Source organism: Apodemus sylvaticus, chromosome 6 (assembly GCF_947179515.1).
Source record: "Apodemus sylvaticus chromosome 6, mApoSyl1.1, whole genome shotgun sequence".
Taxonomy (NCBI): Eukaryota; Metazoa; Chordata; class Mammalia; order Rodentia; family Muridae; genus Apodemus; species Apodemus sylvaticus.
Window position 1 is genome coordinate 113279713 of NC_067477.1, and position 18673 is coordinate 113298385.

The 18673-nt window shown below is 45.1% G+C and overlaps 2 protein-coding genes across 2 annotated transcripts; both read right to left on the bottom strand.

The window, feature by feature from the left end:
* Positions 1-4131: 4131 nt before the first annotated feature.
* On the bottom strand, positions 4132-11508 carry Sf3b6 (splicing factor 3b subunit 6). The gene is made up of 4 exons (XM_052186163.1): positions 11222-11508; positions 8355-8473; positions 4486-4624; positions 4132-4367 (listed from the first exon to the last, which is right to left on the bottom strand). The coding sequence occupies exons 1-4, from the start codon at positions 11249-11251 to the stop codon at positions 4278-4280; spliced, it is 378 nt and encodes a 125-aa protein (XP_052042123.1). The 5' UTR covers positions 11252-11508; the 3' UTR covers positions 4132-4277.
* Positions 11509-14647: 3139 nt separating this feature from the next.
* On the bottom strand, positions 14648-17922 carry Tp53i3 (tumor protein p53 inducible protein 3). Its single transcript, XM_052186744.1, is given in 8 exon segments — positions 14648-14679; positions 14682-14757; positions 14759-14811; positions 15456-15514; positions 15516-15656; positions 15658-15698; positions 17769-17879; positions 17881-17922. Coding segments are annotated over 8 exon segments (555 nt in total).
* Positions 17923-18673: the final 751 nt, after the last annotated feature.

Genomic DNA, 18673 nt, shown 5'->3' on the forward strand with positions numbered 1-18673 from the left:
GATATAACAGCTGCGTGAGAAAACTGCACGTGCTGGACCTTCAGACAGGGTGACAGAGCCCAGGCTGACCTAGAACTCCTTCAGCCAGCCTGCTGACTTCTGGCATTACAGGTGCATATATACTACCATCAGGTCCAATTTTACCTTTTAAATAAAATGATCACAAATCCTCTAAGCAACGTTAGAAATTAGCTTCTACCCTACTAGACTCACCAGCTCGGAGTCCTCTGCATAACTAACCCAGCATCCTAGCAATCTCATGTGGGATTTGATCTCCCAGGGCGGTCCTGCAACTCCATCTGTTTGAAGAGATTGAGGGATGAGCCTCCCTCACCAGTAGCTGTGTGCAGCTGAGCATGTGACTATGGTAAAGGCTTGAAGCCTGGGACTCACCAACTCTGGGAAGTAACTTTGAAAAAGTGTGGTTCTGGGCTTCTGTTCAGAGGCAACACTTAGTTACATCTGGATTTGCTCTAGCTTCCCTCGAGGAATTACTTCTAATGTAGAATGTGTGTGCGTGCCCCCGCATGTGCATGCGTGCAGGTGCGTATGGAGGCCAGAGGCCAGCCTCAAATGGCAATCCTCAGGAGCCATCCATCTTGTTCATTTATTTACTTATCTATTTATTTGAGTCAGATCTCACTGTGTAGCATAGACCGGCTTTGAACTCAAACACTCAAACAAATAGAGATCTATCTGCCTCTGTCTCCCAAGTGTTGGAGTTAAAGATACACTGGTTTATATCATGCAACATTCCATGAAGGATACGGGCCCACGATTGGGGCCATTTTATCTACCACTCATCCCCAGGACGCCATGCTGAGGCTGGGGGCGGGGCTCACGAGAAGGTAGTGCTCTGGAAGAATGGAAAGGCGTTGCCTTGACTTTACTCATCCACGGCCAAAGGATGCTGTACCCATTCCCTCTTGGGGTGTCTCCTGTGGAAGGAACGTCCTGCTTCCTTATGCTCCTTGATGCCTCTACCTATAATTACTCAGAACTCAGTCTGTGTAGAAGACACACCATGTTTTCTGTTGTGATACCAACAGGATGAGCAAAAATGACATCAAAGACTATTTCATGGGCCCTCTGCAGGGCACGCAAAAGATCTGTTCACGGCAGTATAGCCCGGGTGGCAAGTGGCTATGACACTTACTAAGAAACCCCTAAAAATGCAAAATTACTGGCTAGCACCTGAAGGATACATGAGGGTGTACAGGTAAGCTGAGAGATGACTGCTCTCTCAAGTCTTTGGAAGATGATGTAGAAAATCATGACACATGCCAAAGAGTGTAGATCTTGTGAGAGCCATTAAAGGTTGGTAAGCAACCGACCAGTATTAAGATCCACATCCTATCAGCTGGTTTCAAACTGCTACTCAATCAGTCTCAGGAGATGTTAGAAACTTGACTCTGGCCGGGCGGTGGTGGAGCACACCTGTAATCCCAGCACTCTGGGAGGCAAAGGCAGGCGAATTTCTGAGTTCGAAGTCAGCCTGGTCTACAGAGTAAGTTCCAGGACACCCAGGGCTATACAGAGAAACCCTGTCTCAAAAAAACCAAATCCAAAAAACCAAAAAACCAAAAAAAAAAAAAAAAAAGAAAGAAAAGAAAAGAAAGAAAAAAGAAAAGAAACTTGACTCTGCTCACTTGCAAAGCAACTTGGGCACACCTGCCCAGGTGAATACGGAGACACCATTTGCCCCTTGCACTTTCTGTCCTTTGATATAGGAGATCACCGAGTAGCCCAGGCTGGCCTCAGATGTGTGACTCTCCTGCCTGTTTCTTGAGTGTTTGGATTATAAGTGTGTGCCCCCATGTTCAGCTCTGCCCCTTACACTCTTAACTTGGTTTAAGAAACTGAACTTTAGATGGCTGGTACACAAGGCAATCATCAACTAGAACCCTAGATTTAGCACTGCACCTCCTGCAGAGAGGCCCAGTGTCTGGCCCCAAGTCTAAGCTCTTGTAACTAAATCACAGAATTCCAAACAATCAGAACTGATTTTGTTTTCTGTAGTGCTGAGGTCAAGTCCAGTGCCTGGCTCCAAAAGCCCTCTTTTGTGAGCTATATTCTTCCCAGCCCTAGTTTTAAAACTCAGCTTTGGGTCATGAAATTCAGCAAATAGACACATAATCCAATGACCAGACTGTTCCTGCTAATAGAAGTTTTTCTGGTTGTTCACACCATTGGCAGCGAGCTGGCTGCCATGTGGAGACCTCACTCTCATGACAGTCTGATTTCGGTTGTATTGACATAGGGGTCTTTCAGAACACCATCTAAGTCTGCAAACACCTAGGTCATAGAGTGCACTACAGAGCTAGTAAGGAAATCACAAAGGCTCTCAGATGAGAGTTACGCCTGTGGCCTCTGAATCTGCCCATCCATCTTAGAAATGACTTTTTGATGTCTGTGGTGCTATGGTGATTTGTGCCTTTAATCCCAGCACTCAGGAGGCTGAGGCCGGTCTATCTGAGTTTGGGGCCAGCCCAGCTTAGAGAAAGAGTTCCAGAACAGCCAGGGAAACCCTGGCTTAAAGGGGGTTGGGGGTGGAGTTAACAGTGCTGTCAAAAACTACTCAAACATAATAATGTCTTCATTTTTGAGTGAGCTTTGAAAATACAGTACAAAAATCTAGAAAGTGGCCTATTTCCTTAAAAGTAATAACAGACTTTAAATGCATTTAAAAGTAGCCATTGACACTAGTCAGTCTATGTAGCCTTCAAAGTGACTCTAGATTCTGGGTATACAAACCAACCAATTCACATGTCTCCATTTGGCTCATGCCTGAACTATAAAAAGAAAATTTATAGCTGTCTTCTCCTAAGCTGTCAAGCCACAATGAATGTGACAATTATTACAGTCTTCCCATGTCATGGAAACTCCTACAACTAAGCATTTTATTTTATTTATGGCAAAGACATATTGTGAGCTAAATCCAAAATATATAGGTTGTAACTACAGCCTTGGCCAAGTAATAGCATCACTCTCTGAACAGCTTGCTCTTAGATTTCTGAGTCATTACTTTTGTGATGGACCTCTGCTGTAAGGATAATGACCTCTGTTGTAAGGACAAGGCTTACCACACTGACAGGTGTCTGGTTCTTTGTGGCTTTCATGCCAGACCTTTCATGTCTTTGTTTTTTGAGACAGAGTCTTACTCTGTAATCCAGACTGGCCCAGAATTTACAAGGTAGTCTATTAAGCTCATGGTGATGCTCCTGCCTCAGCTTTCCCAAGTGCTGGGATTATAGCTGTGTGCTATATTAGCTTTTGATGAAAGCATTTTATTCAACCAACAGGCTGAATTCTGGTGTCCTCGGTGTGACCTACTCATTGGGTTGGGGTTACTAGTTACAACAAGGTTAGACAGGATATGGTGGTGCATGCCTTTAATCCTAGAACTGGCAGAGGCAGGAAGAAATCTCTATGAGTTGGAGGTCAGCCTAGTCTACATGGAGGGAGAGACCCTGTCTCAAAAAGCAAAAAACAAGCCTACAAGTTCCTCTGGCTCATTGTTTTGTAAAGGCATTTGCTATTAAGCCTGACAACTTGAGTTCAATCCCCAAGACCCACCTGGTGAAAGAAGAGAATCAGCTCCTACAAGTCATTCTGATTTTGACACATGTACACATCCACACACATCCATACACAATAAACCAGTATTAAAAGAATAGAAAAGTCAATGTTCTCAAGGACTTAGTTAGGGTTTTAAAGCTGTGAACAGACACCATAACCAAAGCAACTCTTATAAGGACATTTAATTGGGGCTAGCTTACAGGTTTGGAGGTTCAGTCCATTATCATCAAGGTGGGAGCATGGCAGTGTCCAGGCAGGCATGGTACAGGAGCTGAGAGTTCTACATCTTCATCTGAAGGCTGCTGGTGGAAGACTGATCTCCAGGCAGCCATGATGAGGGTCTTAAAGCCCACACCCACACTCAGACAGGGCCACACCTCCTAACCGTGCTACTCCCTGGGCCAAGCATGTCTGAACCATCACAAGGTCCTCAGTCCCTAGACTCATCCACAGTCCTACATGTGGTTCTCATTTGCTTTTTTTTTTTTTTTTTTTTTTTTTTTTTACTGGTATTTAAAAAGAGTGAGAAGTTTAACAGAAAACATTGACACATTTTACAAAAGTTACAAGTTTATTAACATTATACATTCTAACGCTAGAAAACTTTCAAACAAGTCATTCTAGGTCTCAAATAAGAACCCACAATATTCAGTATTAATTACAAAGAGAAAAGGTAACAGGGACCACGCATGGCTGTCTCATTTGGGAGGATCTGTGTTGATGCCATACTTTTCCTTGAGAAGCTTCAGCTGCTCCTCCTTCTTCTTGGTGTCCATCTTCTGGAATGCCTACAAGTGTGACATGCACCACAGTTAATGGGCACTGAGCTGCACAGTTCACCAGCAGCACTAGCCTAGAGGAAACCCCACCCAGCACCAGCCTCTCAGTACAGTGGGCCGCACTCACCCGGTTAGCATTGTAATACAAAACCACAAGGTATCGGTTACAAACGTTGAATCCCGATAGATGGTCACAGGCGTTCTTAGCATCAAAGATGTCTTCATAGACCACGTAGGCTGTTCCTCTGGTTTCAGGTGTATTCCCTCTGCACAACAGTTACAAGACAGTTACCCACGCATCGACAATTTCTAGTCTTTTTAAACCTGTAACTAGGTCATGTTTATTTTGGCACTGAATTTTTAAAAATACACAGGACAGATCCAAGCCCTCCATTCCAAGTGCTCTCTACTGCCGGGCTACACTCCCAGCCTTGAAAGAATTGTTTGGAGACAATAAACAGAAGTAAGTTTAAGTAATTTGAAATCAACCTGAAAAATAGCAGAGGGAACAAACACTCTGAATAGATATGCCTAAGGAGCGTGTAATCTTTAAAGCTACTGTGTTCTGAAGTGGAGTATCTCAAGACTAGGAGCGAAGCTGCATGCTCACAAGCACAGCCAAAGCTGTGAGAAGCCAGCACACTGCTCGTGTTTCCGTGCTCAGAGTGAGTCCTCGGGCTTGAGGTAGGGACGGTACCCAGGCCTAACGGCCTGCCAGCCAGATGGCTGACCAAGGTTCTCTGTGCTCGCTGTGCAGCCCTCGGTTGGGGACACAGCTTCCACTCAGAGGGCAGAAACACACCAGCGGGCAGAGTTAGCTGTGAGCCCGGCAAAAGGCTAGCAGGTGAGGCCCTTACCCAGTAACGGGCTCCTCCTAGGATCTCTACTTCTCTTAGCCCTGGGGGCTTCCTAGGAGAACTGGGGAAGTGAGAAAAGCCACAGGAGCCCTGACCTGCAGGCACCGGGTGCAGGCCAAGGTGGATGAGTCCAGCTGTCAGAGCCCACTTTCCAACGGTCTGGAATATAAAATAGACTCCGTGTGCAGCCATGGGATGAGGTTTGGGACTGTGGGCTGACTCTTCACTTGCCGAGCACACACAGTAGGTGAAGCAAAACACTATTCTGGCTCAGAAGGACAAGTAAAAATCTAACTTCAAAATTGTACCTTTGGAGCTGGGAGGTGGTGGCACACACCTTTAATCCTAGTGCTCGGGAAGCAGAGGCAAGGAATTTCTGTGAGTTCAAAGCCAGCCTGGTCTACAGAGTTCCAGGAAAAACAGAAACAACCAAACAAAAATTTGAATCTCTAGGCATGGTAGCAGACACCTTTAACCTAAGCACTTTGGAGACAGGAAGTGGATCTCTGTGAGTTCAAAGCCAGCCTAGTCTACATAGTGGGCTATGCAGGGACTCTGTCTCAAAATAGCACCCCTGCCCCCGAAAAGGGACAGGGAGTCAACATCATTTGCTATAGAAACACAGTGAGACTCTGGCTCAAAACAAAACAAAATTTTAACTCCTATCCCTCCTCTCCAATCTAGACCCTGCAGGGAGAGAAGAGAGAGGTGGGTGTAGCCAGGGAGTCCAGTGCCCACCAACTCATATTAAGTTGCCAGGATCTGACAGATGTTTGTTTTAGACAATCTGTGTCTAGAATCACTTCTGTCTTCCTGAACTCTGGGTTCCCAGCAAGAACCGTTACCTGTTTGAGACAGCCCACCCGACATTCATCCTCTATGAAGTTCTTTCCTCCCATTTTTTCTTTTTTGTTAAAAAGAAATATTTATTTATTTTATGTATATGTAAGTACACTGTAGCTGTCTTCAGACACACCAGAAGAGGGCATCAGATCCCCTTGCTATGGGGGGCGGGGCTGGAGAGATGGGTCAGAGGTCCTAAGTTCAAATCCCAGCAACCACATGGTGGCCCACAACCATCTGTAATGTGATCTAATGCCCTCTTCTGGTGTGTCTGAAGAGAATGACAGTGTATTTACATACATAAAATAAATAAATCTTAAAAAAAAAAAAAAAGAATTGCAATAGGGACAAAGCCTAACCACATTCTTTTTTTTTTTTTTTTTTAATTCTAGGGATTAAACTGGAGTCCTCTCACGTGTTAGGCAAGTGTTCTACTACTGAACTATATATGAATATGACCAGTCCTTCACCTGACTGTATACATTCTCCATTCCAGGGGTCCCAGCTCTCATGATCATCCTCACATTTTGAAATCTACACTATAACTTGAATTTTAAAAGCATGTATTTGGAATGTGCCATGTATTGAGCACCGAGCTCAGTAACATTTTCCTGACTGGTAGTAAACAGGAATTAAAAACCTTGTCCACAATTCAGCCTTTCTAGCTTCAGCTTCGTTACATCATATACTGATCTCAGTATCATTTGTCCTATATTATAGTGTTTTTAAAAATTATTTACAGCCAGGCGGTGGTGGCGCACGCCTGTAATCCCAGCACTCTGGGAGACAGAGGCAGGCTGATTTCTGAGTTTGAGGCCAGCCTGGTCTACAGAGTGAGTTCCAGGACAGCCAGGGCTATATAGAGAAACCCTGTCTTGAAAAACCCAAATCCAAAAAACAAATAAACAAACAAACAAACAAAAAAAGATTTATATGTGTCGGGCAGTAGTGTTGCACACCTTTAATCCCAGCACTCAGGAGGCAGATGCAGGCATCTCTGAGTTTAAGGCTAGCCTGGTCTACAGAGTTCCAGGACAACCATAGCTACACAGAAAAACCCTATCTCCAAAAACAAAACCAACCAAACAACAACAACAAAAAAATGTGCATGTCATGTGTGGAGGTGTTTATATGTACAGCAGGTGCCCTTGGGAGGCCAGACGTGATGTAGGATCCAACTGAAGCCACAGTGACAGGCAGCTGTGAGCCACTTAGCTACTACTAAGGCTAAGTACTAAGTTATGGTAACTAGGGGGTGGACAGAGCAGGTACAGTGACTTAGTATCTGAACTCAGGCCTAACAACCAATGCAGTCAATTTATCATACTGCCTCCACACTGAGAACCAAAGGGTCATCCAAATTATCTTAAAAAAGAAAGAAAAACCTAGCAAGTCTGGCCACTTGTCACATGGCTAGTTACAGGCATTAAAGGCAAACCCTTGTTCCCTGGCTCCCAAATTAGAGACTATCTACATATTATTCTTTGTTCCTGGAAGGACCTGCAATTCTTGCATCTCTCAAAATATGGACAAAATGTATTCTGTAGGGAGTACAAAGCCCTTAGCAGCTGCTCAGAGGACTGAGACCTTCTAAAGGGAGCACCCATTCTATGGTAATTTTGTTTCATCCTCATTCAGCTACTAATGGAAATGATGATATATTCCCAGGAAGCAGTTTACTCCCAGGAGAGATGGGTCATTTGAAAGCAAAGATCTTAGCCTCTCATAGTCCTAAAAGCCAGGAAGGGGCTCTGAGATGATAAAAAGAAAATCTTTGGCTTGATTTGAGCTGTGGTCTTAAAAAACCCAGGCTGACCTCAAAATCACTGTACAGATGAGAATCACCTTCAATGCTTGTCTCCACCGCACAAACTGAGATTATAGGTGTCCCACCACACTTCAGAAAACTTAAAAAAATATAGTTCAAAGGTCAGTGCCTGCCTAGCATGTATAGGGCCCAGGGTTCAAACCCACAGGACCTTTCCAACGGTGCCTTCCTGAAGGGAAACATTATGACTAAAAATAAAAGCGTTAAAAAATCCTTTCAGAGGGATCTTTAAATGGCACAAATTTAGACACTGTAGTTTAATGGTTCAATTCAGGATTAAAGATTTTATCACTAAATATTACATGATACTAGAAAGGAATTTTTATTCAAGGGCCTTATAGTTTCACTGCAAAACAGACACATCACTACATACCACACAGCACAGTCCTGCTGCAAGCTACAATTCCGAGATTTTAGATTAGACAACCATATCCTTTAAGTGACATTATAGGTCTTAGAGAAACTTACACCCTGATTTGACGAATAGGTCCATATTTCCCAAATATATCATACATTTCTTCTGCTGTGATTTTGTATGGCAAATTCCTTATATACAAAATCCGATTTACTTCAGGTGGGAGGCGAATCTACAATGAGAAATAAGTATCATTATACTGAAGGGCAGCAGTGCGGCCATGATAAAGACCCCAGTGAGGCCAAAGAAGAAGCCAAGGGTAAGAACGACCACCAGATGCTCCTCAGAAAACAGCAGAGGGAAGACTATCAGGAGGAACTAAAACCCCGGGTTTTGGTCGCTCTAATTTAGTAGTTCCCATTTCACTCCCATATCCTTAACGTCTCCTGTGAAGAAAAGACAGTAAAATCCACTCATAAGCCTTATTGTCTTAAGAACCTGTGTCAGTGACTTCTCTTGTTCTGACAGGCTTTCCCTTCCTCCCAGCTTCTAGTCTGCAGATGATCTGCTCCTCCCAATCCATCCACAACACAGTACTGGACCCCTCTTGACTTATTCATCAAACAGTAAATGCCTTTTAAATGTACACAGTGAGTTAGGTATTAAGAGAGATGCCTTGAGCCGGGCAGTGGTGGCTCACGCCTTTAATCCCAGCACTTGGGAGGCAGAGGCAGGCGGATTCTTGAGGCCAGCCTGGTCTACAGAGTGAGTTCCAGGACAGCCAGGGCTACACAGAGAAACCCTGTCTAGAAAAGAGAGAGAGAGAGAGAGAGAGAGAGAGAGAGAGAGAGAGAGAGAGAGAGAGAGAGAGAGAGATATGCCTTGAAGACAAGGTATCTATCTTCCCTGCACTTTCCAGCTCTCTCAACTTTTTAAAATCTTGCTTCTGTTTTCAGTCATGCAGGTTGAAAAGGAAAGTCTGTACTGATGACTCATCTTCTTTACAGGACACCTGAAAGTGCCTTTACTAACAACATCTTTCATCCCAGCATTCCCTTCTCAGCCTTCTAGGGGCGGGGAAGTTTGTCGTTCCTCCTCGCAGCTGTACTCCCTCCTATCTTTGACATGAATACTGTCCCCAGTGTGTTGCTTGTCTGGCCTGTTGCATGGTCCTCACTCTTAGACCCTTCTTACTCCACACTGCTGGCTCTCAGCTCACTCTCTGCTACTACAGTCAATTAACTACAGCAGACAAAAAAAAATGTTCAATAATTACTTATCAAACACACAACTTTTGGTGTGAAGCTAAGAATTATATGAATGAAAGCATAAAATATTTACCCTCAGGCTGGTGAGCTAGTTCGGCATGTGAAAGGCACTTGTCAGCAAGTCTGACCTGTTAGTCCCTCCAATCCACATGATAGAGAACTGACTCCCAAAAACTGTCCTCCAACCTCTACGTGTGCTTTGTAGCACATGCGCATACACATACAATAATAAATAAACATAAATTTAAAAGGAGTTTACTTATTCTCTACCTTCAAATGAATAGTGGTGACAATTATTAAACAAACTATAAAAGTTTACAATTTCCAGGTTGAGTTTCACGATCAACAACTGCCAAACATATTTCTCCAGTAAACCCCTCCCTTCTCTCCTTGAACGTTACCACCATTCCCAGTAAAATTCAAAAGGGCTCTATACTCAGCCAACACAGGAAAACAGATATGACCAAATGAGAACTATATATCCTTGCAGCTAAGCTTTATCCATACATGTCCATCCATTTTTCTTCTACTGGTACATCAATCACTCCCTTCTTTAATTATTTTTGTTTTCTGTCATGGCTTGAGGTGATGGGAACCAAATCCAACGACTAAGGTGTCCGAGGCAAGCACTCTAACACTGAGCCACAGTCCACCTTCACTCCAGGTTAACAGATTGTTCTTTTATCAGGTTGCTCCCATTCTATCAGTTCACTCTCGTTGGTATATAAAAAGCACTTTAGGTATCTTTTTTTTTTTTTTTTTTGGATTTGGTTTTGTCGAGACAGGGTTTCTCTGTGTAGCCCTGGTTGTCCTGGAACTCTATAGACCAGGCTGGCCTCGAACTCAGAAATCTGCCTGCCTCTGCCTCCCAGAGTGCTGGGATTACAGGCGTGCGCCACCACCGCCCGGCTTTTAGGTATCTTTAGAACAATTCAATTTCTCTATTAATAAGAAAATCATAGGACCAACTCTGCAGTTTTGTCTGAATTCCACCATCTTTTCATTCTACAGAAATCAAGTTTTCATTTGCTGAAATGACTCGCATAATCGTGGTTGCCCAAAATCTTCATCATAATATCCAATGGTCAATTATGTGTCTTTGTTTTAGTGTGATTCTAAGTTTTAACCATTTCCTACTTTCTTGAAAGAATATTTTTTTTAGATATTTTGATAACACTGCTCACTGAACAGTAGAACTTTTCACTTACAATTCACTGCTGTGTCCCAACACCAAACACGGGCATGTGGCACACAGTAGGTGGTGAATAAATACAACTGATGAATTGCTTCCCGTTTGTAAGACAAGAGACACAGCAGGCGCTTACATATATTAACAGAAGAATCCCAAAGTTCTACATTCCAGAAAAATCCCAGGATCCAGCTGGCAATGAACCAAATAGTTACTCGGTACGTCTATGTTATCGACTTTTTGGACTCAGAAGATCCTAACGCCTGGTCCTAGGTGTTAGGTCAAGCAGCAGAGACTGTAGACCTTACATAGTCACTGAAACCAGGGGGCTCCCAATAGGGGTGGGGCGAAAAGTCGCTCAAGGAACACACCCCTGAGGATGCGCCCAGGACGGAATCTCCTCTGACCGAACAGATAATGAACTTTCCCCACCTGTAGGCGGAGGGACAAAACCGCTCTCCACCCACTCTGCCACAGTCAAGCAGACGTCGCTTCCCTACCGCGCAGAAAGCGGGGTACTCACATTCGCCCTCTTAGCCGCTTGCATCGCCATCTTGGCGGGCTGATGTAGGTCACCGTAAGATCCCTCTGGATATTTCTAAACTCGATCGCCTTCGTGGGCGACACGGTGTCACTTACAGAGTATTTAGAGCCAGGTAGTGCCGGAAGCTGTTTCAGCACTGCCGGAAAGTCCGCTCCTCAAACTAGTACGTGTTTACCTCCTAGAAAAGATGCTCCAAGTCAAACTATAGAGAATGCTTTCTCAGGCCGGAAGGCGAAAAAGCGAGCTCCAGGACGCTTCCGGATACCGGACCGGAAGGGGCGGGACAGGTGCTACGGGAAAGGGAGGTGTTCCGCTTGGGGTGTGGCTTGAGGGCCGAGGGGCGGGGTCCATGAAAGATATCCAAGCACCGGGGCTGCTGCGATTTAGCTCTTAGGTCGTGGACGCGAATGTGGCTCGCCAGCACTTCCAACAGGGTTCCCAATTTGATCTTTACTCGGAAGGCGAATCCCGGTGCCTGGGCCTCGGGTCGCGCGTCACCTGAAGGTCGAACTCCCTTGCTCGGCTCCCGTGGCCACTGTCCATGCAGACAGAACACACCGCAAGTCACATACACCTTTTAATTTCCTAAGACCAGCTTTACAGGCGCGGACTTGGGAAGAGAGCTCACTCCCAAGTTTCCTCTGAGGTTCTTCGCTGGGGCTCCAAGCTCCAAGACGATTTTTGCCCACGTTCCTGTTAGCCTCCACATATTAGCCACTTGAATATCAGTTGCCGGGTAGACTCTGTCCAGAGCCCGCAGCAGACGTTATGGGCTGTCCTAGAGAAGGGAAGAAATCTGCTCTGTGAAAGTTTTCACCAGTGTTTCTACTAAGGAAAAGAATATCAACCTGAAGAAAGGCCTTACCCTGCTTTTCCCCATCCTGCCTAGCCTTAATGTTCTCTGAGTATCTGAAGCAGCACAAGCACACCCTTTCACTCCCATCATAATAGAGCATGCTTTCAATTGTGCAACCTCATTCTGTACCAGGTAAGATTGAAGGCTGCAGTAAAATACTAGTGTAGCTGACAGACTTACATAGCTTAATACAAAAGGAGTGCAGAAGTCTTGTCTTCCCCATTAGGTGTGAAGCTGATGGAGTATGTTCCCAAAGCTGGTGCCTTCTATAATGCCACAGAGGATTTTTGATTCAACATATATCTGTTGAAGCTTACTTACCTCAAAGGCTTTCTACACTGAGGTCTATCCTGAAAGCGAAGCCTTGGACCAATATGAAGACTTAATACTATGGCCGATTTTTTTCATTCTGATATTGCTATATAAATATGAAGTATAGGAATCCGTGGGAGGATTCAGAGAATGGACACAAGGTGGCAGGTTTCTTTATAGGATCCCTAAAGCGAGCTATGACTGGGTACAAAGGCAGTTTTCTGGGTGACAGTCATACTTTCACCACTCACCTTATTATCCCTAGATCCCAGCAAACTAGTGACCGGACTTCCTCATTTAAAAAGTAATTTTAAAAACAGGGCCCACTAAAACTAACAACAGTTTCTACTGTTAAACCAGAGAACCCAGCGGTCATCAAGAGCCAGGCCGTTGGCATTCTTCTCCCAGTAGGATCTACCTCCCAATAGATTCAGCTCCAGCATCTTCCAAAAGAGAGAGATCGGTAGTCATGTTAGGCATAAAATGAGCACAAATAACGTTTCAAAGTATTGCTCTGGATATGTGAGTAATACCAAGTGTAGGTGTGGCAGTGCGTGCCTGTAACCCCAGCACCTGGTGGTTGAGACAGTGAGAGCTCAAGCTTGAGGCTAGCCTGGGCTACCTAGTGAGACCTTGCCTGAAAATAACAAATCAATAGGAGTGCAGGAGGCAGGCACAGTTGGACCTAAAACCACTGGCTGTTGACATACTGTAGTTAGTGGAATCATATAATAGCCTGTGTTACCTCCTGCATGTCTTACATGAGTCCCTGTTACCCATTTCATCACATCAGGAAGGAATAACTACACCAAACCCTGGAATTTTATCTCATCCCCCTAATAAATCCATTCCCACTGGAAGTCCTGTTCCAGGCCACAGAGCAGACTGACTGTCCACGTCTAAGTGAGAGGTCTGTGTAGTGAAAATTTTGGTTTTTTTTGAAAAATCACAGAAATATTATGGGAATATGTTTTTATTTTAATCCCAAGTGTGGGATATGGGTTGCTTTAGATTGTTCACAGCAGCTGGCTATGATTTGCCCTGTGGTCCTGCAGGGGTGTGATTTTTGTCAGCTGCAGGCAGTTTCTGAGATTGTGTGATGTTTGGAGTTCTTGGGACTCTTCAAAAGGGTATATAAATGCTAGGGCCCCGAGAGGCAGGTGAGTTGTTGGTTGGTCATGGTTTGTTAAGTAGTTGTGCACAGAGAAGAACCAAGAGGAAATTAGGTATCCTGACTGGAAGGATCAAACTTACCCCAAGGAACTCAACGGCCCTAACCAGCACTCTCTTTCCTCTCTCTGTTTCTCTTCTATCTAGCATTAGGGGGTTGAAAGGATGGAAGAAAAGGGGTGGAGTAGGGTAGAAAAAAAAAGAGAACCCACAAAATAGCAAATGCTGCTACAGGTATGCAGGGGTCATCAGCTTTGTTCTCACCACTCCTTTTCTACTCACAAGAAAAATGGAAAAAGATGAATGGGGAAAAAAAGAGACAGATGTGAGCTAAGATGTAGCTCAGTTGGTAGAGTGTCTGCCTACCATGCATGATGCCTTGGCTTTTGTGATGGTTTGTATATGCTTAGCCCAGGGAGTGGCAGTATTAGGAGGTGTGGCCTTGGAGTAAGTGTGCCACTAAAAGCATCGTCCTAAGACCCTCATTCTAGCTGCCTGGAAGTCAGTCTTCTCCTAGCAGCCTTCAGATGAAGATGTAGAACTCTCAGCTCCTCCTGCACCATGCCTGCCTGGATGCTGCCACGCTCCTGCCTTGATGATAACGGACTGAACCTCTGAACCTGTAAGCCAGCCCCAGTTATATGTTGCCCTTATAACAGTTGCCTTGGTCATGGTGTCTGTTCTCAGCGGTAAAACCCTAACTAACACAGCTTTGATCCCCAGAGTCACATAATCTGGGCAACGTGGTATACATCTGTAATCCCAGCACAGCAATGAGAGAACCAGAAGATCAAGGTCACTCTCTGCTACAGTGAGTTTAAGGCTAGCATGAATACAGGAAACCCTGTCTTCAAAAATATCCAGATTTGGTATTAGAGCACTAGTGCACGCACACACACACACCCACACACACCACACCACCCACCCACCCACATGCACGCACGGGCGCACACACATGCCTGCTTCCTGGGTTCCCACCCCAGCCCTCCTTTGACCATCTCTAGATTAGTCTGTGCTGAATTGTCTTTCGGTTCTTAGAGTTGCTTCAGAAAACTCTTCTCTATGACCTAATCAGCTGCAGCCATGAGCTTCTCTGCTATTGAAGCTTATCCTGGAAGCCAGCTCTAACCAGAGGAATAGCGCCAGCACTCCAAGCCAGCTGGATGACAGCTGTGCCCAACTCCACTTGATCCTCCGTGGATCAGCACAGAGCCTCCAGCCTGAACATGGCCTGTGATAGAAACGGTGGAAGCGTTCTCTTCTGTCCAACTATAGAAATAGCCTGTGTACATCAGCTGACCCTTGGACCAAATGCCAAATAGCTTGCATTTTTGAAGGGACACATTGACGGTTCTCCATCTCTGCCTCTCTCTTTTCTTTTTCTTTTTTTTCCCTTTGGATGTGTGTGTGTGTGTGTGTGCCCCTTATTGTCTCTGACCAAGTGGAAAACAGGGTTTAGTTACAAAAATATTGTAGCCACATCCATTATCTCAAAATACGAAATATACCCAAGAAATCCTTTTCTTTTTCATTGTTGAGGACTAAAGTCAGGGCCCCTGAGCATGCTAGGAAAATGTTCTTCCACTGAGACACACTCATAGTCTTCCTCTTCTATTGCCCTGGGCCCCAAAGACAAGTGCTCATGATTTGAGGTGCAGATTGCTCCTGGGTCTTGTGTTAAGATGTGCACAGACCGCCTATATCTTTGGTTCTCAGCCCCCATAGCAAGCCATATAGCATGGTTTGGTGGCCTTAAGTGAGACTGCGGGGTAGGGTAATGGGTTCTGGGTGTCCTAGAGGACCGCTGGGGTTCAGAGAAGTTGGCTTACTGTGGAATGAGCCATGCTGTGTACCGTGAGTGCCAGGCTTTCTCACCTACAAGAAGTACCATCTGAAAGGTGGCGATCCAGACCTCCAGGATGGCTGCAGCTGGAGACTCTCAGTTCTGGGATAGGGACAAGGAGATCTTCAGGGACAGGGAGGACTGAGCTTTGGCTTCCAGGAGGCAGCAGAGCCATGGCCAAATCTCCAGTCTGCCTGTGTCCCTAGCGGCCAGGCTCCAGCTCAATCACATGCCTCAAGTTCCAAAATGCCACTGGCTCCTGGGGGTGGGACATACTGGCTCGGTGCTGCAGAAAGAACGGTGCGTTAAGTACGGAACATGATCAGAGACCCGTGTCACCAGCCCTGGGCCCTCCTCAACAGCTCTTCCTTTTCTTGGAGAAAAATTTCAGGATGAAGTCCAGTTTTGTGAGTAAGCAAAAAGGAGAGGGAGATGGCTTGGTTTGTGTAAATAAAAAGCCACAGGTTACAAAATCAGTGGTGTCCTAACCGATAGATTCTCAGCTCGATTCTTTATTTAAGCCTTTATTTGCACAAAGAAAGGTGCCAAGGTGGGGCTGGGCTTACAAAGATTGCAAAGTAAGTTATTAGAGAGACTAGGAACAAAACTGGGCCTTTCAGCAATGACCGATATTTAATGAATGACAAACTCCGTTTTTACCCTGGGCCTCAAAGGCTTTGGATCATATCGACTTAACTGCAGTTTTGCATTAGTTTTGCATCAAACTCCAGTTGCCTGGCCCTGCCATGTTAATTTTAAAAAGTTCCCCGGCTGGTTCTGATGCACACTTCTTTCTCTCTGTGTGCATGCATGTGGAAGAGAGGTCAATACACAGTGTCTTCTTGGTTGTTCTCCACCTTATGGTTTGAGACAGAATCTCTCCCTAATCCTAGAATTACTTGCTCACCTAGACTGGATTGTTAGCAAGTCCCTGTGGATTCTCCCATCTCTGGGATAACAGCCCCACGTGGCTCTTAATTGTTGTGCTTACAGTCCAAAGGCAGGTCTTTATGCATGCTGCTAAAGCAGTTCACCAACAGAGTCATCGTCTCAATCCCTGACATACTTTACTAATTGATCCCAACCAATTCATCTGGGAAGGAGGCATTGTACTAGTTTATGCAGCCCTGGAGATCAAACCCGGAGCTATGCCTGCTAGGCAGGCGTGCTGCCAGCTGAACTATGTCTTACTCTTTCTTGCTTGTATAAATCTGCTTTGTTTGTTTTTGCGGTACTGGGGACCTTGAGCATACTAGGCAAATATTCTACTACGGAGTTATGCCCCTGGCCCTACTTCATTTAATTTTTATAGTCCTTGGCTTAACCCCACAACTACCAACCACCACAAGGTCTTTCTTTGTAGTCCATGCTGACCTCAAACTTGAAGCAAACCTGACTCATCTTCTACAGTGTGGAAATTCTCATTCTTAAACTTGTAGGCTGCCTCCGTGGTGCATGATTATAATGTCAGTCAGCATTCTGCAGACTGAGTTGGGGTGGTCTCAAGTTTCAGTCTGTCCTGGGATACATACTTTGTTTTAAAATTAAAACAATAAATGAATAAGAGTTGACTGTTAGCATTCCATCTTATGGTTGGATTGTAACTCTTTTTTCTGAGCCAGTGAGTTTATTTGGTTTGCTTACAGGGGCATGGGTGAGAGGTTACTCAAATTATAACTTATTAATCAGCCCACATTCGTGCACACAGTTGGCTTCCTTGATGCTTCCTGGAAGTCAGGCTATTTTCAAGAGTCTGTTAAAAAGAGGTCATAGACTAACTAGGCTTTGGATGGGTTAAAATCAAGACCAGTGAAGAGAAAATCCTAACCAAAGTTTAGTTAACAAGCATTTTGTCCAGTTTGGAGTCGGCAGGCACAGCAGTTCTGATAAGCCATTTATAAAACTGGGAGTGGGGATCTAAAGAGACTGTGATTTTGTTCTGTGTCTTCCTCAGGAACTCTGCAACATAGGATTGTCTGAGGAGTTAATTACAGCCAAATGTACCACCCCAACACACACACACACACACACACACACACATCCTCCCTGTTTCAACAAGGAGTCCATCCCTATCCCTTGCCAGAATGCCAGAGGAGATAATGTGTGAACACACGGTGATTTCTGCTTTGCAGATACCCTTGGTTTTCGTTGTTTTGTTGTAGGGCATTACCCAGGGCCCCGAGTTTGCTAGACAAATGAGCTACATGGTCAGCACAACTCCCTCATTTTATGTAAATAAAGTGGCTACATCTTTGGGTGTCAGACCTAGCACACCAATATCTTCTCTGTGTCTACTCAGCCCACTGAAAACAAAGGTTGATCTCTGGAGTCTGACCTGGATTGACCTTTGGAGTCCCTAGGTACTGGATTATGTCAGCCCTGTTTAGGGTGCTGGCTGTTACCTTCAGGAGGACTTCACCATCTCCTGGGCTTGGTTTGGCCACATCTTTCACATAGAAAGAGGTTTTCTGGCCCACCTGGCTGGTATATTGCCAGCATGCTGTCTGAGGATACTGGGTGGCAGACAGAAACCGTAGGCTATGAGGGGAAGAAGGAGGGATACCCTTGTTCAGTACCCACTGCAAGTGTCTGCTAGCTAAGATCCTCAACCCTGTCTCACAGGATCTTGCAATCTCTAGACTGGCTCTTGGGTCCTGGAAAACACGGTTTCAATGGCTGTCCAGGGCCGGAAACACATTACCCTGTTTCTGGGTTGGAATCGCCAGTCCTGTTGACAGGCCCCTTCAGGCCATGGAAATGACTTGACCAAGCTGGCTCAACAGGTACTATCCAACTTGGCTTCTTTTAGTGCTGTGGCTGCATCCCAGAGTCAAAGGATTGCCCTCAGCTGCCACTGCCTCAGCCTGAACTCTGAAAAATCTGTGATGGTTTTCTGAGGCAGTCTCTGCCTGTCGTAAAGAGAAGTTTTCTTGATGAGGGATGAGGACTACACTTGTCTGTGGGTATAAGGACAAAACTTTAGAATGTAGTTAGGGATTATGCTGATTTAGTTCGGTGGTGGATGTAGGTTTTCCTCTAAGACTCATGACTTCATTTGCCCTAAGAAGTTGGCTAGGCTTCCAACAGCAGGGATGATTAACCTCTCGTTGAGTGGGTCTTAATCCAATTAGAGAACTGCTTATTGCCACCAAGGTATTTGTGCCATGGCTGTGCCTGGAGACGTATCACACCATCGTGTGATATTGGTCATCGTGGCTCATAGCTGTTAGACCTGGGTAGGGCTGTTGGC

Coding starts and splice junctions, on each gene's coding strand:
- Sf3b6 (XM_052186163.1), bottom strand. CDS start 11,251: ATGGCGATGCAAGCGGCTAAGAGGGCGAAT. Junction 8,474..11,221: donor AAGCGGCTAAGAGGGCGAAT/GTGAGTACCCCG, acceptor TTCTCATTGTAG/ATTCGCCTCCCACCTGAAGT. Junction 4,368..4,485: donor TGTATTACAATGCTAACCGG/GTGAGTGCGGCC, acceptor TCACACTTGTAG/GCATTCCAGAAGATGGACAC.